Source organism: Malaclemys terrapin, chromosome 11 (genome assembly GCF_027887155.1).
Source record: "Malaclemys terrapin pileata isolate rMalTer1 chromosome 11, rMalTer1.hap1, whole genome shotgun sequence".
NCBI lineage: Eukaryota > Metazoa > Chordata > Testudines > Emydidae > Malaclemys > Malaclemys terrapin.
In genome coordinates this window covers 2,808,388-2,836,363 of record NC_071515.1, presented here as the reverse complement: position 1 = coordinate 2,836,363, position 27,976 = coordinate 2,808,388, and the positions used below count along the sequence as shown (strand labels likewise).

The 27,976-nt window shown below is 57.5% G+C and overlaps 2 protein-coding genes across 2 annotated transcripts in view; one reads left to right on the top strand and one right to left on the bottom strand.

Moving 5' to 3' along the window:
* Positions 1 to 4,924, top strand: part of COL6A2 (collagen type VI alpha 2 chain) — a 52,681-nt gene extending 47,757 nt beyond the window's left edge. The window contains exon 28 of the mRNA XM_054044291.1: positions 3,084 to 4,924. Within this exon, the coding sequence (XP_053900266.1) occupies positions 3,084 to 3,691 (608 nt within the window). The 3' untranslated portion in view covers positions 3,692 to 4,924. The remainder of the gene's footprint in view (positions 1 to 3,083) is intronic.
* A 2,193-nt stretch (positions 4,925 to 7,117) lies between these two features.
* LOC128845514 (histidine-rich glycoprotein-like) lies at positions 7,118 to 27,926 on the bottom strand. The gene is made up of 5 exons (XM_054044293.1): positions 27,868 to 27,926; positions 25,473 to 25,508; positions 11,197 to 11,236; positions 10,308 to 10,669; positions 7,118 to 7,665 (listed from the first exon to the last, which is right to left on the bottom strand). The coding sequence occupies exons 2-5, from the start codon at positions 25,482 to 25,484 to the stop codon at positions 7,627 to 7,629; spliced, it is 453 nt and encodes a 150-aa protein (XP_053900268.1). The 5' UTR covers positions 25,485 to 25,508; positions 27,868 to 27,926; the 3' UTR covers positions 7,118 to 7,626.
* Positions 27,927 to 27,976: the final 50 nt, after the last annotated feature.

The window sequence follows — 27,976 nt, the reverse complement described above, 5'->3', positions numbered from 1 at the left end:
TGTGTACGCGATTCAGAGACGTTATAGTCCCATGATGTGAGCCATGGTCATTATAACCTGCTCCCAGGGACCACATAGGGAGAGTTTCAAAGGCACCTAACTCCCATTGACTTTGAAAGAGAGTTGGGCACCATGCTGCTATCTGTGCTTTCAAACCTCTCCCCCATAGCTACAGAAGAGCAGACCAAAGAGTACGGGGTACAAATATTAGGTTCCGGTGGGTGAATTCTGCTAGCCCCCTGATATTGAGGTAGCTTCAATGCGATGACTTCAGCTATCTTGTGCATTTCATTAGCTAATATGCAGATGAAAATACACAGAACTGGACTGAGCCTCCCATCGTACCATGATGTTTGGGCTATAATGCCATCTGCTTTCAAGGGCCTGAAGCGGGTACATTTGCCAGAGCGCTAGGCCCGGCCAGGAGTGGGAAGCAGGAGCTGGAACTGGGAGTCTGCAAACCTCAGAAATGTTTTGTGATTCTGCACCCCAAATTCTGGCTAGGTACGAGAGCTTCACCAGAATGAGCCAGAGCTCTGGGGCCTGTGAAACCAGGCTGAGCATTGCATGGCAATAGGCATGTCGGCTGGCATCTGCCATTTTCTGCTGCTGGTGGGGCAGATGCCCCTCTTGCTCTGCAGCTGGGCCCTTTTGCTGCCAGCCTGCCCGGTGGGAGGGAGCTCAGAGAATCCCAGCGCTGGCAAATATTGAGAAAAGGACTGACAATGCTTGGCCAGGCTTTTGAATGGCTTGGCTTGGCTTGAGCTTTGGGCAAAGGGTTGGGAGCAGGGCGAGGTCCTACCAGTGTCTGGCTCCATTTGTTCGTCTCTAGATGTAATCAACGTAGGTACGGTGGGGTGAAGTGAACAACCCCTCACACACACCACCACCATTTTGGTGTGCGACACCAAAGAGAGCCTGTGGCTTTAGCTTGCTGGGGTGCGGCTGAGAAGTGCTAAACTCAGAGCATTGTTGCTGCTTTGGCCTGAGCCAACGATGCATCACTGTTGGCACAGGAGGAATCCCGTCTGGCTTCTGCGGGGCTGCCTGAGGCCTGACGTGTTTTCCTGAACCGGCTCCTAAGTCAATACAGTTTAGTTTGTTTTAGCCAGGTGAGTTTATCCCTCCTCCCCCTCAGGCTGCAGCTAGTTGTTTGGTTTCCCTGGCGGAGCTCGCCCAGAAAAGGACTAAAACAAATCAGAAGAAATCTAAGTCTCCAGAACACGAGAACAGTATCTCAGAGGGCAGTCTCAGTATCTCTGCGCAGTTCTGAGCCAGTGAGTGGGGATGGCGCCTGGAGAACCTGTTCTTGGCAAGGCCCTAGCAGCCCCCAGGCAGACTCTGACGCAGAATCCATGTCTCACGGCCCAGCGGACAGGTGGGGGGATTGAGGGGACAGATGATCTCGGGGGGAGGGGGTTGCAAGCAGGGGAAGGGTAGGAGGTTGCGGTGAGATTGCCCACCATGAAATGGCAAAGGGATTCCTTGGCTGCTGGGCTCTTCATTGAAGGGAAACGATAAAAAGACATGGACAGAATTGCGAACAGGGCAGTGGGTGGTTCTGTCAGAGCTCGGAATTCCCCATATGTAAAATCAGGTGTTAGGTGTGGGAAGCAGGGGCGTGTCAGTGTGTGTGGGGGACAGGCTGGGTTATCCGCAGCAAAGCACTGGTGGTTCTTGTTCAGTTGATCTGCTTTACCCAGTGTCTCCTTTCGACCTGCACTGACCTGGTGCAGCCGTAGCCTCCTCTCTCTGGACGCTGCAGGGGAAGGACCCATACTGCAGTTGCAGCAGGCTGTGAAGGGCACATGCTGCTGGCCTTGGGCTGGCTATTGCAGGCCTCAGGGATGCTCCTTTCCCAGTGTGGGGTGGCAGATTTGCAGAGCTTATTGGCAGCCCTCCTGTCACATCCCAATGGGGTAGTTGATGGTAGCAGCCCCCATCCTTCGCGGGGGAGGAGGAACGTCAACCCGACCTCTGGGCTGCACCCACAGCCTGGCTGGCAGCTGGGAAGACAAATGATGGGCGGCAGCATGATGCCAGGGACCACTAACGCTGAGGGGGGCTTGTCTAGATCTGCTTCCCCTGCCCCACCTTGGGGGAGCCTCCTGCCTGGGGGGCCCTTCCCTCCCTCACCCGAAATCAGGCCATGCCAAGCAGGGAGCTCGGGGGCAGCTCATCCCCTCGGAGGCAGGTGCATAATCCCCCTGACTCAAAGAGCAGCCGCACCCACAGGCCGGGGCAGGGAGTGGGTGGGTGCGACGTGAATGGGCCTGGAGCCCGCGGGCGTGCCCCTCCATGCCAGGCAGGGAGCAGGCCCATGTTCCAACCGGCTCTGAGGGCGCCCGGCCATTGAATGGGGTGGCAGGAGGCTCAGGCTGACCTCTCTGCCGCGGGCTACAGCACAGGGCTGAGGTGAGTGACTGGTGAGCCCCTTTCTGACGCTGCCCCTAGCCCCACCCCTGGCTTTGTTATCCTCTCCCCCTTCCAGCAGCCCGGCCTGAGCGTGCTGGGGCTCTATGAGACACACCCAGCAGAACGGCCTGTGCCCGCAGGTAGCCCAGTGCCCCAGTGAATGACCAGACCACTGGGTATACAAGACAGCTGCCGGGGAGCAGCGGGCCGGGCCAGGGCAGAGAGTCAGCCTCCTCTTCGTCTGTTCTGACACTGAATGGGGCTTCTCCTTCCACTGGGCTGTGGCAAGGAGACAGCTCCCTAGCCTTTGTCTGCTAGCCTTTGTGCTGGCCTGTACCCCACGCCAGGGGCTGCCACCGGAGAGGCTGGGGTGGCTGCAGAGTGAGTGGCCTCCCGCTGCACCATTGCCCTCCTCGCTGCGGCTGGATGGTCACAGCCCTTCCTCAGCTGCCTCATGCCCTGCTCAGACTGCAACTCTGGCCTGGTGGGGAGCAGCCAGAGGGGCTTGGAGTCCCAGAGGAGAGGGTTGGGGTTCCAGGGAAGCAGCGGTGGGTTGCCCCCACAAACACACCACTCTTGTCCAACCCAGGCACTGTGAGGAAATGGTGGAGCCCTCCTCTGGCTCCTTTTCCCCAGGCTCGAGGTGACTGTTTTCCCTCTGCCCACAGAGCTGGCGGTGGCACAGTGCACACAGCGCCCTGTTGACATCGTCTTCCTGCTGGATGGCTCGGAACGAACTGGAGAGGTGAACTTCCGCAGGGCCCACAGCTTTGTGGAGGAAGTGTCCCACCGCCTCACGCTGGCCAGGGGTGACAATGACAACATGAATGCGCGGATCGCCCTCCTGCAGTATGGCAGAGAAAGCGAGCACGTGGTGGTCTTCCCCCTGACATACAACCTGACCTACATCTCAGAGGCCCTGTCCAAGATCAAGTACCTGGACTCCTCCTCTAACATCAACTCCGCCATCCTCCATGCCGTCAACAACATCGTCATGAACCCGCAGGACCAGCAGAGAGCTGCCCGGCGGAACGCCGAGCTCTCCTTCGTCTTCATTACCGACGGCATCACGGGCAGCACAAATCTCAATGAGTCCATTAACTCCATGAAGAAGTATGACGTCATGCCCACAGTGGTGGCCCTCGGGAGTGATGTGGACATGGATGTCCTGCTGAAGATTGGCCTAGGGGACCGAGCTGCCATCTTCCGGGAGAAGGACTATGTCAGCCTCTCCCAACCTGGCTTCTTCGACAGGTTCATTAGGTGGATATGTTAGTTCAGGAGAATGCGCACGTTCTCCGTCGCCAATACACACACCCATGATATTCCTTGGTTTGTTTTGTTCTCTTGCCACTCTATGGTTGTAAGCAGGCCCTGAGCGGTTGGTACAAACTGCCCTCTGGACTGTCTCTTTTTTAACCAAAGTTTGAAGCTGATTTTTTTTATTTTCATGATGAACAACAATGTCGCTCATGTTAATGGTGCTAATTATAATCAAGATCAAAGAAGTATTCAGAGCCATACCATGTCATTTGTCATGCCCTAAGCAAACAAAACGCTCTCTTAGTGTGTGTGCTGTGATCCTATGGGTGCTAAACAGCGGGGCAGCAAAACTTTCCAATTCAGCAGGGGGAAGAGTCATCTCTGGCATACAAGAATGTGTCCAGCCACCCGCCCCACAGCCCCTATCCCCCCACCTTCCCAAGCATTCCTAGGTGGAGCTTGCATCGTGCTGGGGGCAGTACATCCCCACTGCTGTTGCTGATGGCTCTTTGCCCTGGGATCAACCTCAATGCCTTCTAAGTGGGCCTGTGCACTGAGCTTGGACCTCAGGTTTATTCATAGTTAAAAAGAATAGAAGAAAAATAATTGGAACCTTCATTATCCTAGTGGCATCCCCAGGCTTTGACGTGTTCCACTGGTGAGCACCTTCTCTTCCCGCTCACCTCTCCTCCTGCCCTCGCTGAGGGGCTTCAGGGGTAGATGGCCTCTGGTACATCCTGGTATGTCTTGATATGACCAGCAAAGTGCACTTCCATTGCCTTGTTACCTGTTCTTACCAGGGGGTTACCTGTCCCCCTCCCTAGCAATGATAGGTTGGTCTGTTAGCCCAAGTTCTGAACCATTCCTTATGCTCCCATATGACCCATTCAGCGCTACATCTGCCTTGCATTTCACTGGCCTCCTCCTGCATCCAGACTGTTCTGTGACTCTCCTTGTCTCGTTTCCTTCTGCTACCATCACCCAGCTCTCCTGAGTGCCTGTGCATTTACCACCTCCATTAGAGTCCTCATGGGGAGGACCAGCGTGCGGGCTGGGTGGCAGCACCCAGCCAGGCCCCTGACGGGGCGGTCTGAGCTGGAGCGCACCCAAGGGTGTGCATGTGAAACCAGGAAATTGCAGCTTAGAGCACACGTGCGACTGGGGTCGCCTGAATAACATCCAGCCCTGGACTCCGCTTGTGCTCTACAAAATAAATCAATAAATAAACTACCCCACCCTAAAACTATTGTGTGGTGTGTGTGTGTGGTCAGTGCATCTGGGAAATGAGCTCAGGTTCCACCTGGTGTCAATTGGGGCATCTCAAGTGGAGTCAACGGGCCAGATCCCCCATGCTGATGCAAATCACCATCACGCAACTGAAGTCCCATGCCCTATAACTCCTGAGTGAGTCCCACCAGCACTAGGGGGGTAGGGTTGTTTCTAAGAAGCCTCTGTTCCAGAGGAACTTTGTGCGGAGACGAGACAAATAAGGAAGATAATGTCACTGACCCCTCCCCAGCCACTACAGCATGTTAATCCTGGCTGGACAGAGCCAAAAGGGGCGGGGACTTCCCTGCGAACACTCCACCAGCCGAGGAGATGATTGTACTTGGAGAGAACTGAAGGGACTGACTATGTCGTTCCATGATTCTGCTCACCCAGCACCTCCTGGGGATGGGCTACCTCATTCCATAGTGCCCCTGAATGCCCAGCCACTTATGTATAAGCTGCGGGAGCTGAGGAGCAGACCACATTTCCATAGACACATCGATTTTGCCCGTATGCTCAGCAGACAGCCCTGCTTTGTCAAGGTGATCAGTTTGGGCTGTTTTGGGTTAAATTTCACGTAATTCTTGGAGGTGAAATGTTGTATGAGTCATGTGCAGCAGACCATAGCATATCCTGATTACTCCCAGGGGAATTCTGCGCCACTGCGCAGTGCAGAATTTTGCAGAAATCAATGTTGGGTGAGCAGAATTTCCTTTTTCCCCCACAGAAATGGGCTGTAGAGATGCCACTAGGGGCCACTGGACCCTCAGAGCCCATCTCACAAATACAGGACAAAGCCGGGGGAATGGGGAGGGAACTGGAGGGTTCCCAGGAGCTGCAGTTCCCAGCATGCCCTGAAGGAAGGAGAGGGCAGTGCACAGGAAATCCAGCATCAGGCTGTTTCTCCCTGTGGATCCCTGGGCTCCAGTGTGTGTGTCTAGGCCAGTGGGCCATGGGGGCCGCAGCTGGGCTTGGGGGCGTGGGGTTGTGTGTGGCTGGGCTGTGGCTGGGCTCTGGGGAGGAGGGGGAGTGAGTGTCCCCTCCGGTGGGGAAGGGGGCAGAGAAACAGGAACTGGGCTGTAGGGGTTTCTTTAACTCTCTACTCCTGGGGGAATATTTGTGTGTGTCTGCATTGTTACAGACATACTTGCTGACAGGTATTTTGAAATAAATTACCAAAATAATTGAAACTGGCGTGATTATGTAGAGTTATTTTGAGAAATAAAATTAGCATATTTTAACGTATCGTGCAGAATTTTTTTTTTTTTTATGCAGAATCCCCCCAGGAGTAAGCCTGATTGACAGGCCACCCTGCTCGCTAAGCGAGGGGTAGTGACGGTCAGGTGTTTCTGGGGCGAGGGGAGGAAGGACTTGGTTTAAGGGTCCTAGATTTCATTTGACCCTCCCCCTCCAGCGATTAAAGATGAAGCTGCATAGACCCAACAGAGAGTCCTTGTTCCTGCTCAGTGACCACTAGAGTTGAAATCACTGATGAGCTGGCCTGGGGCTGAGCCTTAAACCTTCGGAGGGGCTGAAGCACCGGAGAGCGGACGGAGGAGCAGTGAGGCCCCCACCCCCCTTAAATCACTAGGAGCTGAAATCACAAAGGATGAGGCTCGGCGGTGGGACCTCAGATCCCCACAGTGCAGCCAAAGGCAGCGGCACGGGGACAGACAGAGCAGCTGCATCAAAGATGCCACCTAGCCAGTAAATTCCACAGCTGGGATTGCCAATAGCTGGGCTGGGTGGCCAAGGCACTGCGGGCCTGGGCTGAACTAGACCAAGGACCCAGCAGCGCAGTAGCCAATGCAGCCGCAGAGGTGGCCGTGACAGGAGCATCAGTCGCAGGACATCACTCACCCACCACAGGGGCGCGAGAGGTGAACCCACGAACACACTCCTGGACGCTGGATCTTTGCTCACCTCACACAACCAACCGTGAGTGGGGTGCAGCAGAGGGAACAGGGGAGTGGCGTGTTAAAGGGACATTCGGCCATCGGACTTTACCACTGCTGGGTGGAAAACTGAGGCAAAGGATACTGCCCACGATACGGTGGGATGGCGTTTCACATATTGTTTGAGTCACTGCTCCCTCGTCCCAAGGAAATTTGCTGTTCCCGCGCCTCTCACTAGAAGATTTCTGCAAAAAGAAGAACAGGAGTACTTGTGGCACCTTAGAGACTAACAAATTTATTAGAGCATAAGCTTTCGTGGACTACAGCCCACTTCTTCGGATGCATATAGAATAGAAGATTTCTGTTTGTTGTGCCCAGACTCAGGGCTTACACGTGGGGAAGAATTGCCTCGTAGAGGTGACCAGGGCGGTGTGTAGTTTTCCCAGATGTCTGGCTCGGGGCTCGCACCATTCTGGTGTGCATTGTGAAGAGCACCCCCAGGTATCGACCATGGCCCTGGTTGCAGCCAATACCACCCAGCAGAGGGGTTCAGTGACAGAGGGGAAACGAGCCACGTTATGAGCTTAAAATGCTTCCAGACAGAAATTGAACCAACCAAACAGAAGAGAATCACTAGCCACAAGGTTACACGACATTCGTTTAGAAGAGGGAGCAAAGGGCAGCGGAAGAGCGAACTGGAGCGAACTAACAGACGTTCTTAAATTGTATTTGGCTGCTGCTGCTGCTGTGCCACCGATGTGCCAGGCCGGTGGGAGGCGCTTTCTTAATCCGAGTCAGAACTGCTGCTCGACCCACTTCCATGCTGAAAGGGACAAGGATTGACGTGTATTAGATACCGTGAGAATAGCCCTCTCCCACGGCTGTCTGCATTCACAGCAGTTACCGTCCCACAGCCTGTGTCACAAGACGGGAGCTGGCCCTGGTGCAGGGCCTGTTACACTCCGGCTGCTCCCGTGTCAGCTGTACGTGGTGCCCTTCACTTCCTGACCCGACATTGGCCTCATTTTCCGGTGGCTCCTGGGAGGGACGGCCGGGGCTAGTAACTGGTTTCTCTGCTCGCCCGTAGCACAGAGCTAGGGGTGATGATGGCAGCTCTCCTAGCCAGGCCTGCAGCAGGCATGGGGGGAGCCAGGACTGCTCAGGCATTGAGGAATGGGCAGGGGAGTGGAGATGGAAAATTCGACCTTCGAGGGAAGCGCAAGCCCATGAGCTACCCTTCAGGAACAGCCCTGGCAGGCTTGGGGACTCCCGGCCAGGCCGAGCCAGCAGGAAGGAGGCGGGAGGGCTGCAGCCCTGGCCCCCGAGCATGTCCAGTGTGATGAGAAGGCTCTGGGCACAGAGAAAGCAGTGGCCAGGCCCAGCGGGCAGACGGGCACCACACAACGCTAAACAACGAGCTCACTGCACAATATTGGTTGCCAACCAGGAGGCTGCTTCACCTTGGAAAGGAATCGCCCGGCAGAGATGGGCTGCGCAGGGAGACACTGAAACGGCCCGACCTGCAACCCCTGGCACTGCGGGGGGAGGCCGGGCTTTGAGTCCAGTTCTCAGCCCCGAACCTCTGCACCCGCCCATGCTGCTGGGCTTCTCGACACCCGCCAGGTGATTCCACGGGCAGATCCCCGCTCCTGAGCCCAGCCAAGTAGAATTGCCACTAACTGCACCACAGCAACCCCAGGGGCTGCGGCAGCACGTGCGGTACTACGTCCCCAGCAGGACACGAGGGCCCCGCCCGGCGAAGACGTGTACATGTGCCTGACGGTACCTCGGACTTAGCAGCACTGATTTCCAGGTGCTGCTTACGAGCTAACGCTGAGCATGTGCACACGCTGTGCAGACTCGGGGCCTCAGGCAGGGAGTCAGTCCCTGCAAGGGCTCCCAGCGCCGGGCTTTGTGGCAGAGGGATATTCTGGCTGGATGATGGGTTTGTACAAAGGCGTCACACCCAGCAAGCTGGATTGGTTTGTTGCAGCCACGTGTCCTGGTACATGAGTGAGGCTGGCCACAGAATACAGGTGGGCGCGGCACTGGGCAACGTGCTGGAGAGGTCCCTGGGAACCCAGCCTGCCTTTGTGAGGTGTGTCTAGGTGCCACGTCACGGCTCTGACATTCTCTGCTGAGTAGGATTGCCAACTGTCTAATTGCACAAATCCAAACACCCTTACCCTGCCCCCGACCCGCGGCCACACCTGTGTCCTGCCCCTTACCCTGCCCCTGCCCCACCCCCCACTCACTCCATCCCCCATCCCGCCGTTGCTCACTCTCCCACACCACTCACTTTTACTGGGCTGGGGCAGGGCGTTGGGGTGTGGGAGGGAGTGTGGGTTCTGGGCTGGGAGGTGGGGCCGATGGGTGCAGAGTATGGGAGGGAGCTCCAGTCTGGGGCAGAGGGTTGGGGTGTGAGAGGAGGTGTAGGCTCAGGGAAGGAGTTTGGGTGCAAGAGGGGGCTCCAGGCTAGGGCTGGGGCTGGGGTGTAGGAGGGGTGCAGGGTGCACGCTCTGGGAGGGAGTTTGGGTGTGGGAGGGGACTCCGGGCTGGGGATTGGGGCGCATGAGGGAATGAGGGGTGCGGGCTCCAGGCAGTTCTTACCTCCGGTGGCTCCTGTAAGCGACGCGTCTCTGCAGTTGCCATTGGCCACGGTTCCCGGCCAATGGGAACTGCAGAGTCAGTGCTCGGATCGGAGGCAACGCACATAGACTCCCTGGCCACCCCTGCCTGAACCTAGGAGCCGCAGGGACATGCCGCCACCTCTGGGAGCCACACGGAGCCAAGGCAGGTAGAGAGCCTGCCTTAGCCCCACTGCGCCACCCTCGCCAACTGGACCTTTGGCCTATTAAAATCTCCTGGATTCCTTTCAATAGCAAGCGGGAGATTGAGGCCGAGTCCGGGAGACTCCCAGCCAATCCGGGAGGGTTGGCAACACTAGTGCTGAGCTGAGTTCTCCGTCCCACCCGAGTGCCCTGAGCTGTGGCTGCGTGCTAGTCCTGCTCCCTCTGTTTCATTTCCTGACACTGACTCTAGGAACACCTGGGTTCCCAGCAGAGCTGGGCCGGTCCTGCACTGGTTTGGCTGCACAAGGTGCGATGCAGGAGCCTGTAGGCGCAGGCGGGTTTGGTTTGAGATTTGAATACATGAACCAGTGATGCCCTGGCCAGTACAAACCCTAATCCGGAATCCAGGGACCTGGTGAAAACAGCCGACTCTTAAGGGGGAAAAACATCTTTCCAGGGACTGGTGTAATGTCCCCTGGCTGCAGGGAACAGAGAGGGTGGGTTCTCATGTCCCCACAACCCCACGTACGGGTTGGGAACAAAGCAGTCCCTAGGGACAGCAGCTAGGCCTTGGGCTGTGGGCCCTGCACAGCATCCCAGCACAGAGCTGACGCTAATGGTGCATCTTCTTCTGCAACGTGGCCCCCACACCACAGTGACCAGGGCTCCGTACCTTGTGTCCATGGTGACCATGGCCATGCTTCTTATGCTTGTGCTTTTTATGCTGCCCATGAGGGCCGCCTGGGGGAGGACACCCAGGAGGGGGAGGGCATCCAGGTCCACCAGGCATCGGGGGTTCATGGGGGTGGTGTCCATGGGGGTGGTGTCCGTGTGGGTGGTGTCCATGCGGGTGGTGTCCATGCGGGTGGTGTCCATGCGGGTGGGGCCCACCAGGCCCAGGGCATACAGGAGGGGGAGGAGGGCAGACAACAGGAGGGAATGGATTCATGCCAGGCCCAGGGTTAGGGCCAGGGCATGGTCCAGGGGGAGGGGGACAATATGGCGCATTTGGTGGGGGCATCCCACCAGGCGCTCCTGCCAGACCAAAGGAAAGAAGAGGAGATACATTAGAGACCATGGCAAGGGCCCTTCACCCATCCTGACAATGACCCAGTCCATGGTGCAGTCACTTTGGCCAGACGACTCCCGCTGAGTAGGGCATTGCCTGATTTCAGTGGCCTGCCAGCTCCAGAGTAAGGGGTGGGGGAGGCGAGGAGGCAGAATGGGGCCAGCATGTGGAGTAACTTTCAAACCGGGCCATGAATACTACACACGTATATGTACACACGTCACGCTACTGGAGGGCTGGGTGCTGCAGTCCTTACACAGGCAAATCTCCCAGAGACAGCCACGCTGTCTGGCTCCCAGCCGATCCCCGCTTTAGCCATGGCCCCACACAGAGAGTCCTGAAACCCGTCTGTGTCCCGGGAGAACAGAGGAACTGGCCTTAGCCTTCGTCCCAGGAAACGGCCCTCGAGTTCCCCAGCTTTAAGCAAAGCAGCCGGAAACAGCCCGTCCCGGCTCCCCCGGGACGGCCAGCCTGTGCTGAGCCAGGATCTCACCTGCATTCGCATTCCACATGCCGGGAGTTTCCGTCAGCACCTGCAAGGGAAGGAGAGTCCTGGTCAGAAGGTTTCTCCCCCCCGCCCGCCCTCCAGTCACCTGCCTCCCGCCCCTGGAGCCGCTCTCTGCCCCAGCGCAGCAAACCACGGAAAAGCACCCGCAGCAGGGGGCAGAACGGTCCCCACCCGCAGCCTGTCCCCCTGCACAGCCCCACTCCCTGGGGAGGCCGAGGGGGGGTCAAGCATGGCCCTGCCTCCTCCCTGGGGAGTAGGGAGTGAGGGGGCCCTGCACCCCCAGCACGGGGGCTCGGGTTCTGCTGGCCCTTGCCCGCACCCTCCCAGAGATGCAAGCCGTGGCCAGAGGTGGCAGGTGCAGGACGCAGAGCTCAGTACAGAGCCAGGAGCAGCAGCAGCAGGGCCCTGCCCAGGGTATTGCCTGTCTCCTCTTGGCCAGTGGGCTCCCAGCCAAGGGTTAGAGCAGCTCCTCGGGGCTCTGCCCAGCTCCGCTGTCCCTCCCCATGGGGCTGGGGCAGGCGGCAGTGCACTCCAGCTCCCCCCACCTGCACGAGGAGGGGAGGTGCTGCCAGCGTGCAATGGCACCGCACACACTGTGACGAACTGGGCCTGTTCTCACGGTGGTCTGTGAATGCTGACAGGGGAGTGTTCTGGGATAGTCTGCATTGCAGGATGGGATCTGCCCGAGGGCGCCCGAGGGCGCATACCTGAGTGTGTAACATGAGAACCCAGGAAGGGGTTGAAGGGGAGGCGACTCCTTAGCCCGGGAAACTGAACAAAGGCTGTGGGAGGGGTCGCTGAAGGCAGAGTGCTGGAAGCAGGCAGGGAGAGAGGGCTGGGGGGCATAGATGGCTCTGACCTCCCAAGGGGGGCTGGGCTTGGATGCCTGGGGACCCCAAGATGGACCTAACTGAGGGGGTCCCTGTTGTCTGTGCCTGCAAGACCTGTCTTGGACTGTATTCCTGTCATCCAAATAAACCTTCTGCTTTACTGGCTGGCTGAGAGTCATGGTGAATTGCAGGAAGCCGGGGGTGCAGGGCCCTGAGTCCCCCAATACTCCGTGACAACTGGTGGCAGCGGTGGGATCTACTGCACCCCGTGGACGGCGCTTCCTCGGCGCTTCCTGCAGTAAGTGACTGGGGAGCAGTAAAACGAAGGGGGATTGACGGGGACCAGGCGTGCTGAAGAGTGAGAGAGAGACGGTTATTACCCCTGGGAGTGTGTGACCAGCGAGAAGGACTTTTGCAGTAACAGGGTCCCCCGAGGGGATCGCAGCGAGTGGTCCCAGGGGCGGAGGAGTCTGCAGCTCGACCCTGGCAGAGAGGCGGTGACCTCGAGAAGGGCTGGCACACTAGGGGTCCCCCTGGGAACTGTGGGGAGCTGTGAGCACACAGGCCGGTGAGTGGGCAGCAGGAAGATGTATGCCAAGCGGCTTAAGAGCGACCTGGTGGAGCTGTGCAAGCAGAGGCGGCTGCGCATTGGGAGGCTCACCAAAGAACAGCTCATTGCCCAGCTGGAGGCGGAAGATCGCACGAATGAACTGATCCCTGTGTCTCAGGGAAGCAGCCTGGCAAATGCAGCGCAGGCACCAGTGTCTGTCCCAGCTGGGAGTGGTCAGCCGGCTGCTGAGGGCTTCCCGAGACCCCTCCTTCCTATGCCTAGGGGAAGGGTGGGGAGGAGCCCAGCAAATACCGAGGGCGCCGTGACCCCCCCGGCCAGCAGGGGATCCCCCCGGCGAAGCCCGCCGGCCAGCAGAGGATCCTCCCGGCGACGTTCGGCATCCGGGGAGCGGAATTGGCTGGAATGGGAGAAAGAGCTAAAACTGAGAGAGCTGGAGGATCGTGAACAACAGAGACAGCATGAACGGGAGGAGAAAGAGAGACAGCATCAGCGTGAACGGGAGGAGAAAGAGAGACAGCGTCAGCATGAACGGGAGGAGAAAGAGAGACAGCATCAGCGTGAAGAGAGACAGAGACAGCATGAACGGGAGGAGAATGAGAGACAGCGTCAGCATGACCTGGAACTGGCGAGATTGAAGGGCAGCGAACCCCCGGCTGCGGTGAGTGAGGGGGGACCCAGGACTGCACGGAGCTTTGATAAGTGCATCATGGCCCCATACAAGGAGGGGGAGGACATGGATGACTTCCTGGAGGCCTTTGAGACGGCCTGCGAGCTGCACCGTGTGGACCCCGCGGACAGACTCCGGGTCCTTACCCCCTTACTGGACCCCAAATCCGTGGCATTGTACCGCCAACTGGGAGAGGCAGAGAAAGGGGACTACGAACTATTCAAAAGGGCCCTGCTACGAGAGTTTGGGCTGACTCCTGAGATGTACCGGGAAAGGTTCCGGAGTCAGGATAAAACCCCTGAGATCTCATATCTGCAACTAGCCGCCCGCATGGAGAGATACGCCAGCAAGTGGGCTGGTGGGGCCCAGACGAAGGAGGACCTGATTAAACTGCTGGTACTGGAGCAACTGTATGACCGGTGCCCATCCGACCTGAGGCTGTGGTTGGTGGACAGAAAGCCAGAGAACCCGCGACACGCCGGGCAGCTGGCTGATGAGTTTGTAAAGAGCCGGTCAGGAGATAAAAGGGAGGAGTCCCAAAGGAACAGTCCCACCACAACGCAGAGAGAGAGTCACCATGGGACCTCCCCATGGGAAAATACAGAAAAAACCCATCAGAGGGGAGCATCCGGCATCAGGACCATCCGACCTACTCAAGGGGACCCATGGGACATGGGCTGCTACCACTGTGGCCAAAAGGGCCACATACGGGCCCAGTGCCCTAGGCTCAGGGACAGACTGAGCAGACCGAACCCACAGAGGGTTAACTGGGTAGAGACCCAGCCCGGCGAAAGGCAGCATTCCCAGGGAAGAGGGGCTGGCAGAGTACCACCTGCTAAGGAGGGAGGAGAGCTCCAGGCCAGCTCCTCTAGGGGGCTGGATGCTCCAGACTCAGGGTTTTTGGTTTATATGGTAGGCGCGGGGCTGTCCCTCCGGAGAGAGTACCTTGTTCCCCTGGAGGTGGATGGGAGGAAGGTCAGTGGATACTGGGATACGGGCGCAGAGGTGACGCTGGCCCGGCCCGAGGTGGTGGCCCCAGATCAGGTGGTGCCCAACACCTACCTGACCCTGACGGGGGTGGGCGGAACACCAGTCAAAGTACCCGTGGCAAGGGTACACCTGAAGTGGGGGGCCAAGGAGGGCCCCAAGGATGTGGGGGTACACCCGTATTTGCCCACGGAGGTATTGATGGGGGGGGACCTGGAGAACTGGCCAAGCAACCCCCAAAAGGCACTGGTTGTGACCCGCAGTCAGAGCCGGCGAGGGGCACTGCGCCCTGGCCTTGGGGGGGGTGCCTTGCCTGAGGCGCAGGACCCTAACCTGGTGGGGAGGGAACGCCCAGGGACACGGCTCAGGGAGGCTGCAGCTTCAGGCCCAGCGGGCGAGGAAGAGCAGGTGGCCATCCCTGTCCCAGCTGCTGAGTTCCAGGCCGAGTTACAGAGAGACCCCTCCTTGCGGAAGATAAGGGACCTAGCCGACCTCAAGGCGGTACAGACCATGGGACGAGGTGGCCGGAAAAGGTTCCTGTGGGAGAAGGGGTTCCTGTACCGAGAATGGGCTCCCCCAGGGGAAATGGAGTCAGGGGGGATCAGGAGGCAGCTGGTGGTACCCCAGAAGTATCGCCGCCAGCTGCTGTGCCGGGCCCATGATATTCCCCTCTCAGGGCACCAGGGAACCTGGCGTACCCAGCAGAGGCTGCTACGGAGCTTTTACTGGCCTGGGGTCTTTGTTACTGTCCGACAGTACTGCGGATCCTGTGACCCCTGTCAGAGGGGGAGGAAGGCCTGGGACAAGGGGAAAACAGCTTTAGGACCCTTGCCCAGCATAAAGGATCCTTTCCAGAGGGTGGCCAAGGTTAAAAGGGCGGCTCTAAACCAAGAGAGCCCAAAGCACAGACCTCCAGACTGGAGCGCTGGGAGAAGACCACAGCCCAGTTGGAACCCCAGAGGTATGGGGGTGGGAAAAGGGCACAGGCCGCATAAACCTTCCCACATGCGAACTGCGAGTGCCATCAAGCACCCCGACCTAAGGGGGGGCGTGAAACTGAAGGGGCCTGGTGTAATTCCCACCAAGGAACTGGAGGGATGCGGGGGCATCCATGGGAACGGGGGTAGGTTCGAACTTCCCCGGGTCACTGGCTAAAGTGACCCTGCTCAGTTCGGTCTCGAAGGGGGGAGAGATGTGACGAACTGGGCCTGTTCTCACGGTGGTCTGTGAATGCTGACAGGGGAGTGTTCTGGGATAGTCTGCATTGCAGGATGGGATCTGCCCGAGGGCGCCCGAGGGCGCATACCTGAGTGTGTAACATGAGAACCCAGGAAGGGGTTGAAGGGGAGGCGACTCCTTAGCCCGGGAAACTGAACAAAGGCTGTGGGAGGGGTCGCTGAAGGCAGAGTGCTGGAAGCAGGCAGGGAGAGAGGGCTGGGGGGCATAGATGGCTCTGACCTCCCAAGGGGGGCTGGGCTTGGATGCCCGGGGACCCCAAGATGGACCTAACTGAGGGGGTCCCTGTTGTCTGTGCCTGCAAGACCTGTCTTGGACTGTATTCCTGTCATCCAAATAAACCTTCTGCTTTACTGGCTGGCTGAGAGTCATGGTGAATTGCAGGAAGCCGGGGGTGCAGGGCCCTGAGTCCCCCAATACTCCGTGACACACACACGCCCTGCTCCAGCAGGCTGCCAGCCTGGGCTCCTGTCCTGTTTCTGCCACAAGCTGCTGGGTGACCTTGGGCACTTCCCCTGCCACCTTGGTCTGCCTTGGGCAGCAGCTCTTCAGAGCAGGGCCTGTCCCAGTGCGTCTGCAGCGCCCAGCACCAGCGACTCCTCAGCTCAGCTGGGGCCTCGTGGGGCAGCTGCAATACACAGCGCAAGGAACAGGAGCAGCAAACCCACAGGGCCAGCTGCGCCCACGGCCCCGCAGCAAAACTGCCATTGGCTCCAAAGGGCCTGGGGCAGCTCGGGCAGCACGTCCCTGTCTGTAATGGGGTGGGGCCCCATGCTGCCCTGTCCCGTGCCCACTCACACAGCGGCTGCGGGAACGCCCAGGAGCAGGGCCGTGTACTTCTCTGCCTTTTGGAACGGGGCATTGGCTCTGAGCTACCAGCCTGGAGACACCTGAGCAGCACCATGTGTCCAGCCCTCTTGGCGTCAGGCAGTTAATGCCCCTGCTGCCAATCCCGTGCAGCCTGGCACTGCTGCCACGCAATGCCCACCGCACTCTGCCAGCCTGGCATTCCTATTGCCCGTTTGCAGCATGTGCCCCAGGCTCCTTGCAGCGCAGCAGCGCAGCAGCTAGCAGCCCCGCCGTCTCCAGACCGGCCTCCCCACAGCCAGCAGCTCTGGGATAGATTGTGGTTTGCACACAGCCGTGGGCACTGGCTTGTGCATACATGGCACCGCCCCGGGGCCACTGTCACTCCAACGCCCCTCTGAGTCACGCTCCCCGAGTTAGTAACTGGCTGCTGGCCCACACCAGGGTAAGGTGCTAACCTGCTCTGCACGGATTCACTACTCCGGCCTCAGGAACGAGCAGCATCTAAAGGCCGGTTCTTAGGCTACAGAGTTTGCCCTTAGAACACAAAATAAGCTCCCCATTTCAAACCAGAGGCTCCCCCAAGCTCTGTGGTTGTTGATACTCACCTCCAGGTCACAGAGCAGCATTTAGGACAGCTTGAAAGTCCAGTGCTCTTCTCCTGTCCTCTTAGCTTAACTTAGGGTGACCAGATGTCCCTATTTTATAAGGACAGTCCCGATTTTGGGGTCTTTTTCTTATATAGGCGCCTATTACCCCCCACCCCCATCCCGATTTTTCACACTTGCCCTCTGGTCACCCTGCCCTAACTGGGCTTTAAGTCAGCCTGGGGGTAGCGCCGCTGGCTCTATTTATATATAAGCTCCAGTTGGGCCCTCTGCATAATGTAACCGCAGAGGCAACGCAGCTACAACGTCCTGCAAAGGGACCAGCGCCCCCAGGGATAAATACGGTCCACAGCAGGTAGCCCCTTGGCTTCTCCTTGGGCCAAGGATGTTCAGAATCCCAAAGCACCAGCGCTAATCTCAGAAATCTGACTGCATGGCTGGCCCTGGCTTTGCTGCCATAGACATGGAGTAAGTGAGATATGATTGTCATTTGGCATTGCGGCAGTGCCCAGGGACCAATCAAGAGTGCCCCCCTCCCCCGTGCCAGGCACTGCACAGACCCAGTTTAAGAGACAATGTTTGCCCCAAAGAGTTTAGCATCTAAAGAGACTAGACAGACAAAGGCTGGGAGAAAGGGATCGAACATGTGAGCTGAAGGAAACACACACATTCACACCGTGGCTGGGGAAAGTGTTGCAAGGAGCAATACTATTTCAAGCCTAGCAAGCAGACTACAGCTACGAAACAAAACTGCCTACGATACCAGCACGAGACGGTTACACAGACGCCGCTCCCTGTGGCTGCTCTCGCCGGTCCGGCTCAAATGTGCTGACAGAACAGACCACGAGTCCCTTAAATACGCTCCTCCCCCGCCACCCATCGTCGGCTGAGCCAGTGAGCAGGTGGGGCGCGCAGAGTACCGGAGATGCTGTGGGCAGGGCTGAGTACAATAAAGCTGCGTAACTGGCTTCTCACCTCTTGCCTCCCTTGTTGCCAGGCCCCGGCGCTGTGTATGAACATGAAGTCAATACTCCACTCCCAGGTGAAGCGCGAAGGTCACGTTGGGCTTGGAAGGGCTGGCGCAGAGGCTGGAGGGGCGGGGTGGTTACTTTCTCTCACAGCTCAGCCGTGATTAACGATCAGCTGAGTGAAATGAGTCCTACTTATTCCGATTGCTCTTGGGCATGGGCCTTTCCCGCGCCCCCACTGTCATCAGAGCCAACCCCCGTGACTGCCATGGGCATAGGCCTGGACCTTGGGGGCAGGCTCTCCTTTCTGCTCTGGCCACCTTACGCTGGGCATACAGAGCTGGTAAATCCCCCATTGAGCACTCCAGCACAGGGGTTTTCTCAGGAGGCGGAGCACAGGCAGGATGGCCTTAGCCTGACCCCTTCCCGGCCCACTATCTCGGGAGAGGACGGGTGTGGCCAGAGCTTGCGGTGCTCTTGCTGTTCCAGATGCTGCCACGCCCCTGAGGTGAGCATAGGTTACAGCAGCCCTGAGGCTGCTCTAATCATGCCAGCAGCCGGTGCAATCACAGCCACACGAAGGCATGTGAAAGCCACCTTGGGCCACCTGCCAGCCCTGCACTGAGCACAGCTTGGGCAGAACGGAGACTCAGGCTCGATTCTCCTCTCGCTGCCACGCCTGCTGTTGTCAGATGTTGGCTGCGTGTGTGTGTTCTCTCTGCGGGCTGAACTGGCTCTGGCCAGACAACCTGGAGAGCAGGCTCCGATCGAACGGCCCAAGAGCCACAGTCCCATTATTAGCAAAGGCACCCGGCCAGGTTTCTTGCCACCGAAGCATGGTACTCACTCCCCGGATCAATGTAAACAGTTACACTAGCACATGTATGCCGTGACAATAGACCACTTCAGTCACTGGTGGGACTTTCCACTGCCCCCTCAGCCGGCCAAAGACATTTCCCCAAGGCCCTCTTCATACAAACAAGTTACGTATTGCCCCCCTGATGTAGCTAGTTACCCCCCTCTGACACAGTTAGCTACCAACCTCTACCTTGTACGTGTTGGTTTGATCAAAATGTCTCTATCCATCAACCTGTCATCCTGACCTTTGTAGATCAATCTCTGATAATTTTCATATGACTTTACATTGTGCCTCTTCATATAACCTTGTGGTGGGTCTACCCACGGGTGACCTCTGTTTTCATGGGACTTTGTATCAAAGCCTCATTTAGAAACTTTGCATTGCCCTTGGTATAATATTATAACCCCTAAGGATAGAATAAGATAGAAGAAAAATTTCTTTTTGCTAGCAGTAGAACAAGAGCTCTCCCCCTCCCCCCACTCTTAATCAATTGCCCTGTTGAATGAATGAGGTGTGGATGAGCAAGGCATGGAAGGCAGCACCTCCAGACAGCCTCAACTGTTGGAAAGGTGCTGGGAGCCAGACCCAAGGACAATAAAACGTGTCAAGTGGGCTCATTAAAGACAAGCAGACATACCAACGGCCTTGGGGGTTAGAAGCAAGCACCTTCTTTTGGAAACACCCTCTTTGCAGCATTGGGACAACACTCAAAAGAAAGCAGCACAAAGGACCAATGGACACAGACACAGAGTTTGAATCTGGTGTAGATTTGCATGAGAGGGAAGCTGCTATAAAAGTGAGGTGTCTTGCAGAGGACCCCGGGTCTCGTCTTGTCAACATGGGAGCATTGATCCGGATCGGCAGAAGCCCGGCTCCACCCCTCCCCCATCTAACTCACCTGGCCAGTGAAGTTAAGGGGAGCAACTAATTGGTAACAACAAGACGGAGTGTGTTTGTGTGTGTGTGTGAGTGTAAGTGTAATATATTATATGCATATGATACAGTGTTAATGAATACATGTATTACTAATAAATGTGGCGTTCTGCCTTATTCCCCCTGAAAAGATCCTGTGCAGTACTTTAAGTACAACACCTTCTCGTTAAGGGAGGTTGGTGTGTTCCTGTTATCTTTGGGGAATGTGTTGGTAGTAGGGTTGCCCACTGTCCAATCACACAAAACCGAACACCCTAGCGCTGCCCCCTCCCTGGGGCCCCGCCCCTGCCCCGCCCCTTCCTGAGACCCTACCCCCCCGCTCACTACATTCCCCCTCCCTCAGTGGCTCATTTTCCCCAACCCTCACTCACTTTCACGGGGATGGGGCAAGGGTTTGGGGTGCGGGAGGGGACTCCAGGTTTGGGGAGGCTCAGGGCTGGGGCAGGGGGGTTAGATCTAGGGGTGGGGGCGCGGGCTTCCCTCGGGCGGCTCCCGTTCAGTGGCACAGCAGGGCTAAGGCAGGCTGCCCACATGCCCTGGCCACCTGCTGTGTCCTGGAAGCAGCCAGCCGGTCCAGCTCCAAGGCGGGAGGGGGGGCAGGAGACTCCGCGCGCTGCTCTCGCCCGCAGTCACTGCCCTCCCAGCTCCCATTGCTGGTTCCCGGCCAATGGGAGTGCGGAGCCAGTGCTCGGGGTGGGGGCAGCATGCGGAGTGCTGTGCCCCTCCCCCACCTAGGAGCCGGACCTACCGGCCACCTCCGGGGTGTAGCACGGAGCCAGGACAGGTAGGGACTAGTCTGCCTTAGCCCCACAGCACCGCCAACTGGACTTTTAACAGCCCGGTCGGTGGTGCTGACCGGAGCCACCAGGGTCCCTTTTCGACAGGGCGTTCTTCTCGAAAACCGCACACCTGACTACCCTAGTTGGTAGCAGGGTGTTCTGTTACCACCCTTCTGAACTGTGTTTGCGTGAGTGTCCTGTGCCTAGCACTCCTCAGGAATGTGTGTTTTTGCAGTACCAGCCCTGTTCTTGCCAGGTTCTGTGAGCTTGCATGCAGGCAGTACAACAATGGCCTTCGCCCACCAGCAGAGTTGGGAGTGGGGGAGCAGACAGAGTCCAGCTCCTCAGGGCAGCCCCGCCCCTTCTGTGACGCTGCACGGAATATGTGGGACACTTTGTGATATTCTTGATACCAATGTCATAAAATTGCAATTCATCTGACCAGATATGCCGTGTGAGGTATCTGCAAAAATGTTATAATTTGCCAAGTATGAGAATATTGTTTATATGTTCGTATCACCTTTGATGAGTTATAGGTATGTGGCATATATCTGTATTTCCAAACTTGTGCTGTGTTTCTGGGTGACACCCCCAGACAGATTGGCATCAGCACTGCCTAGCCTGTTCGATGGCCCATCAGGGATCATCAGCTGTATGATGAACCCCTTCAAAGGAACCAGGGAGACACCTTATCAGTCAGCAAGGCATGTGGTATGCCTGTGGGCAGAGAACTCTAAGGCTTTTCCATGCCATGTGCTGGGCAGCTTGTGTTTGGGACAAAGGAAGTACAAGCCACGTGGCAAAGGATCTTCTTCATTTTGTCTTCATTTCTGCTTCTTACCTCTGGAGTGACTCTTCTACAAACCAAAGCTCCGAACAAAGGATTGCATGACCCATCCAAGCTGTGGATGTGTTCCAGAGGGACTTTCAAGCCCGCAAACTTACCACTACTGCTAAGAACCTGATATATTGGACTTTGAAGTCTTTGTATGTATGTAACTGCTTTACCATTTAACAACTCTCTTCTTCTTCTTGCTTTTGTCTTTATAATAAACCTTTAGTTTTAGATGCTAACGGACTGTCTGGCAGCGTGGTATTTTGGGTAAGCTCCAACCTAACATTGACCTGGTAACATGGCTGACCCTTTGGGGTCAGAAGAACATTTTGTATAGTGAGCAGAGTTTTTAAATAACTTCTCATTATACTGGATCTAGGTGGTGACTGGGAGCCAGAGAACTGGTGATGTCTAGTTTACCTAGATTTCTGGCTTGGGGCTTGCGCTGGTTCTGGTGTGCATTGTGAAGAGGAACCCCCAGGTTTCGACCATAGCCATAGTTGCAGCCGATACCACCTGGCAGAGGGGCTACATAAGAGGGGGAAATCTCTTCAGTGACAGAGGGGAAACGAGCCACGTTATGAGCTTAAAATGCTTCCAGACAGAAATTGAACCAACCAAACAGAAGAGAATCACTAGCCACAAGGTTACACGACATTCGTTTAGAAGAGGGAGCAAAGGGCAGCGGAAGAGCGAACTGGAGCGAACTAACAGACGTTCTTAAATTGTATTTGGCTGCTGCTGCTGCTGTGCCACCGATGTGCCAGGCCGGTGGGAGGCGCTTTCTTAATCCGAGTCAGAACTGCTGCTCGACCCACTTCCATGCTGAAAGGGACAAGGATTGACGTGTATTAGATACCGTGAGAATAGCCCTCTCCCACGGCTGTCTGCATTCACAGCAGTTCCCGTCCTGCAGCCTGTGTCACAAGACGGGAGCTGGCCCTGGTGCCTGGCCAGTTACATTCTGGCTGCTCCCGTGTCAGCTGTACGTGGTGCCCTTCACTTCCTGACCCGACATTGGCCTCATTTTCCGGTGGCTCCTGGGAGGGACGGCCGGGGCTAGTAACTGGTTTCTCTGCTCGCCCGTAGCACAGAGCTAGGGGTGATGATGGCCGCTCTCCTAGCCAGGCCTGCAGCAGGCATGGGGGGAGCCAGGACTGCTCAGGCATTGAGGAATGGGCAGGGGAGTGGAGATGGAAAATTCGACCTTCGAGGGAAGCGCAAGCCCACGAGCTACCCTTCAGGAACAGCCCTGGCAGGCTTGGGGACTCCCGGCCAGGCCGAGCCAGCAGGAAGGAGGCGGGAGGGCTGCAGCCCTGGCCCCCGAGCATGCCCAGTGTGATGAGAAGGCCCTGGACACAGAGAAAGCAGTGGCCAGGCCCAGCGGGCAGACGGGCACCACACAACGCTAAACAACGAGCTCACTGCACAATATTGGTTGCCAACCAGGAGGCTGCTTCACCTTGGAAAGGAATCGCCCGGCAGAGATGGGCTGCGCAGGAAGACACTGAAACGGCCCGACCTGCAACCCCTGGCACTGCGGGGGGAGGCCGGGCTTTGAGTCCAGTTCTCAGCCCCGAACCTCTGCACCCGCCCATGCTGCTGGGCTTCTCGACACCCGCCAGGTGATTCCAGGGGCAGGTCCCCGCTCCTGAGCCCAGCCAAGTAGAATTGCCACTAACTGCACCACAGCAACCCCAGGGGCTGCGGCAGCACGTGCAGTACTACGTCCCCAGCAGGACGCGAGGGCCCCGCCCGGCGAAGACGTGTACATGTGCCTGACGGTACCTCGGACTTAGCAGCACTGATTTCCAGGTGCTGCTTACGAGCTAACGCTGAGCATGTGCACACGCTGTGCAGACTCGGGGCCTCAGGCAGGGAGTCAGTCCCTGCAAGGGCTCCCAGCGCCGGGCTCTGTGGCAGAGGGACAGTCTGGCTGGATGACGGGTTTGTACAAAGGCGTCACACCCAGCAAGCTGGGTTGGTTTGTTGCAGCCACATGTCCCGGTGCATGAGTGAGGCTGGCCACAGAATACAGGTGGGCGCGGCACTGGGCAACGTGCTGGAGAGGTCCCTGGGAACCCAGCCTGCCTTTGTGAGGTGTGTCAAGGTGCCACGTCACGGCTTTGACATTCTGTTCTGTGCTGTGGCTGCGTGCTAGTCCTGCTCCCTCTGTTTCATTTCCTGACACTGACTCTAGGAACACCTGGGTTCCCAGCAGAGCTGGGCCGGTCCTGCACTGGTTTGGCTGCACAAGGTGCGATGCAGCAGCCTGTAGGCGCAGGCGGGTTTGGTTTGGGATTTGAATACATTATAATGCCCTGGCCAGTACAAACCCTAATCCGGAATCCAGGGACCTGGTGAAAACAGCCGACTCTGAAGGGAAAGGAAAATGTTTCCAGGGACTGGTGTAATGTCCCCTGGCTGCAGGGAGCAGAGAGGGTGGGTTCTCATGTCCCCAGAGCCCCACGTATGGGTTAGGAACAGAGCAGTCCCTAGCCCAGCTAGGCCTTGGGCTGTGGGCCCTGCACAGCATCCCAGCACAGAGCTGACGCTAATGGTGCATCTTCTTCTGCAACGTGGCCCCCACACCCCAGTGACCAGGGCTCGGTACCTTGTGTCCATGGCGACCATGGCCATGCTTCTAATGCTTGTGATGATAACACCCAGGAGGCGGAGGACATCCAGGTCCATGCGGATGGGGTCCATGCGGGTGTCCATGACGGTAGTGTGCATGTGGGTGGGGTCTGATGAGATGCCAAGAGGGAGGAGGACAGACAACAGGGGGGCAAGGATGCCTGCAAGGCCCAGGGTGAGGCCCATATGCAGGTGGAGGGTAGCAATGCACTGCATTCAGTGGTGGAGTCCCACAAGGTGCTCCTGCCAGACAAAGGGAAAGCAGAGGTGTGACGAACTGGGACTGTTCTTACTGTGGGCTTTGAATGCTGACAGGGGAGTGTGGCTAGGATAGTCTGCACTGGGGGATGGGAGACTGACCAGAATACCTGAGCATGTAACATGAGAACCCAGGAAGGGGTTAAAGGCCAGGTGACACCTTTGCCCAGGAAACTGAACAAAGGCTGTGGGAGGGGTCGCTGAAGAGGGAGTTCAGAGCTGGCTGGTGACATGGCTGTTAGGCAGACGGAGCTCTGACCTTGCAAGGGGGCTGGGGCGCCCTGGGACCCCAAGATGGACCTAACTGAGGGGGGTCCTGTTGTCTGTGCCTGCAAGACCTGTCTTGGACTGTATTCCTGTCGTCTAAATAAACCTTCTGCTTTACTGGCTGGCTGAGAGTCATGGCGAATCGCAGGGAGCCGGGGGTGCAGGGCCCTGAGTCCCCCATACTCGGTGACAAGAGGCGACGCATTAGAGTCCATGGCAATACTCCTTCACCCATCCTCCTCCCAGGGGTTCCCTGCTGTGCGGGCCATGCTGACACATGTGTAACCCACCCACCTTCTGGGTGTGGGGTTCTGTCCATCTAGTGGCACCGAGACCACTTAGAGAGAGTTAAATGTGTCTGTTCTACAGCCTTACCTAAGAGCCAGTCAGCTTTTAGCTCATGCAGTAGAGGTTCATGCATTTAGCTCCAGAGGTCACAGGTTCGATCCTGCCCACCGAAAACCAGGGTCTGTTGGTGTTACATTGGCAGTAGGGAACCCCAAGGTGACACCCCCTGGCACTGTGTATTCGAAGGGAAATGCCCCCAGGAAGGCAGGGAACAATGACCCAGTCCATGGTGCAGTCACTTTGGCCAGACGACTCCCGCTGAGTAGGGCATTGCCTGATTTCAGTGGCCTGCCAGCTCCAGAGTAAGGGGTGGGGGAGGCAAGGAGGCAGAATGGGGCCAGCATGTGGAGTAACTTTCAAACCGGGCCACGAATACTACACACGTATATGTACACACGTCACGCTACTGGAGGGCTGGGTGCTGCAGTCCTTACACAGGCAAATCTCCCAGAGACAGCCCCGCTGTCTGGCTCCCAGCCGATCCCCGCTTTAGCCATGGCCCCACACAGAGAGTCCTGAAACCCGTCTGTGTCCCGGTAGAACAGAGGAACTGGCCTTAGCCTTCGTCCCAGGAAACGGCCCTCGAGTTCCCCAGCTTTAAGCAAAGCTGCTGGAAACAGCCCGTCCCGGCTCCCCCGGGCCGGCCAGCCTGTGCTGAGCCAGGATCTCACCTGCGTTCGCATTCCACATGCCGGGTCCGTCAGCACCTCCAAGGGAAGGAGAGTCCTGGTTAGAAGGTTTCTCCCACCCCGCCCGCCCTCCAGTCACCTGCCTCCCGCCCCTGGAGCCGCTCTCTGCACCAGTGCAGCAAACCACGGAAAAGCACCCGCAGCAGGGGGGCAGAACGGTCCCCGCCCGCAGCCTGTCCCCCTGCACAGCCCCACTCCCTGGGGAGGTTGAGGGGGAGTCAAGCATGGCCCTGCCTCCTCCCTGGGGAGTAGGGAGTGAGGGGGCCCTGCACCCCCAGCACGGGGGCTCGGGTTCTGCTGGCCCTTGCCCGCACCCTCCCAGAGATGCAAGCCGTGGCCCAGGTGGCAGGTGCAGGACGCAGAGCTCAGTACAGAGCCAGGAGCAGCAGCAGCAGGGCCCTGCCCAGGGTATTGCCTGTCTCCTCTTGGCCAGTGGGCTCCCAGCCAAGGGTTAGAGCAGCTCCTCAGGGCTCTGCCCAGCTCCGCTGTCCCTCCCCATGGGGCTGGGGCAGGCGGCAGCGCACTCCAGCTCCCCCCACCTGCACGAGGAGGGGAGGTGCTGCCAGCGTGCGACGGCACCGCACACACACGCCCTGCTCCAGCAGGCTGCCAGCCTGGGCTCCCGTCCTGTCTCTGCCACAAGCTGCTGGGTGACCTTGGGCACTTCCCCTGCCACCTTGGTCTGCCTTGGGCAGCAGCTCTTCAGAGCAGGGCCTGTCCCAGTGCGTCTGCAGCGCCCAGCACCAGCGACTCCTCAGCTCAGCTGGGGCTGCTGCAATACACAGCGCAAGGAACTGGAGCAGCAAACCCACAGGGCCAGCTGCGCCCACGGCCCCGCAGCAAAACTGCCATTGGCTCCAAAGGGGATCGAACATATGAGCTGAGGGAATACAGGGAAGGTGGCAAACATCATGTGAGTTCCACCAGGTTTTGTTTAAGCCCCTCGGTGCGTGCAGCTGCCTTTGATTTCAGTAGCTGTGGCACGTACGGATCTCAGGCCTAGAGCTGGGTAAAATGTTTCAGCCGAAACTGTTTTTCCATTGAAAAATGTAGATTCCGGTTGACGGGAACATTAGCGAATTTGTCGATTCCGACTAATTGTTCCAAATTAAAAAGCATTTTGGAAATGTCGATACGGTTCATTTGGACATGTGCAAAATGAAAGCGTTTGATTTTTTGATCTCCATTGATAAGGGGAATGAGGTGCCAGTCAGCAAAATGAGGTGGGTGGTGTCCCCTTATGCCCAGTAGTCCCTGGGTTACGGCCCCTACCTGGGAGGGGAGAGACCCGGTGCAAACCCACAACAAATGCAGGTCTCCCAGGTGGGTACCCTAACCACTGGGCTAGGGACACAAAGGGGGCAGCGCCAACTCCTCGGGTGCATGAATGGCATCTAGGTGCCCCCCATTTCCCAATTTCCTTTACTTTTGTTAAAAAACACATTCGTTTTGGGGTAATTTTATACAAAACTGTTTCATTAGACCCAAAATGAAAAAATTTCCAACATTCTGATTCACAAAACTTTTTTTTTTTCCCCACAAGGCAAAACAAACCAAAAATGTCAGTAACTAGCGTAGCTCTCCTCTGGACATCATTCCCCCGCCAGGCCATGCCACACCACACCACATTGCTAAATACAGCAGCTTCCAAACTCCCGGTACAATTAGCACTTTATTGCCTTCTTTGTTTGAATCTTTAAATGATATAATTGTACCAGATGCATGCACCCACACACATAGGCGCTGACTTCCCCTCTTTCACCTGGGTGCTCGACCCCTTCTTTGCCCCCGGCCCCGCCCCACTCCACACCTTCCATGAGGCCCTGCCCCTGCCCCACCCCTTCCCTGCCCCCATTCCAACCCCTTCCCCAAAGTCCCCACCCCAACTCTGCCCCCTTCCTGCCCCTATTCCAACCCCATCCCCAAATCCCCGCCCGGCAACGCTTCTTACCCGCCTCTTCCCTTGAGCACGCCATGTTCCTGCTCCTCCCCCGCTCCTGGCACTTACTAACACTGCCAGACAGCCGATTGGCAGCGACCCGGCGGGAAGCGCTAGGAGGTAGGCGGAGGAGTGGGGATGTGGCACGCTCAGGGGAAGAGGAGGTGGGGCGGGGGATTAGGGAAGCTTGGCAGCCCGGTGGATGCAGAGCACCCACTAATTTTTCCCCATGGGTGCACCAGCCCCGGGGCACCCATGGAGTCAGCGCCTATGTCCACACACACATACCCCCACACCCATTCACAGACCCCACACACAAACACCCCCCGCCCCCCACACACACATTCACACCGTGGCTGGGGAAAGTGTTGCAAGGAGCAATACTATTTCAAGCCTAGCAAGCAGACTACAGCTACGAAACAAAACTGCCTACGATACCAGCACGAGACGGTTACACAGACGCCGCTCCCTGTGGCTGCTCTCGCCGGTCCGGCTCAAATGTGCTGACAGAACAGACCACGAGTCCCTTAAATACGCTCCCCCCCCA

What these genes read in the sequence shown, in the direction of transcription:
- LOC128845514 (XM_054044293.1), bottom strand. An exon ending in CATGTGGAATGCGAATGCAG is followed by an intron (nt 10,670 to 11,196) that starts GTGAGATCCTGG and finishes TTGGTCTGGCAG; the next exon opens with GAGCGCCTGGTGGGATGCCC. An exon ending in ATGGTCACCATGGACACAAG is followed by an intron (nt 7,666 to 10,307) that starts GTACGGAGCCCT and finishes TGTCCCTTTCAG; the next exon opens with CATGGAAGTGGGTCGAGCAG.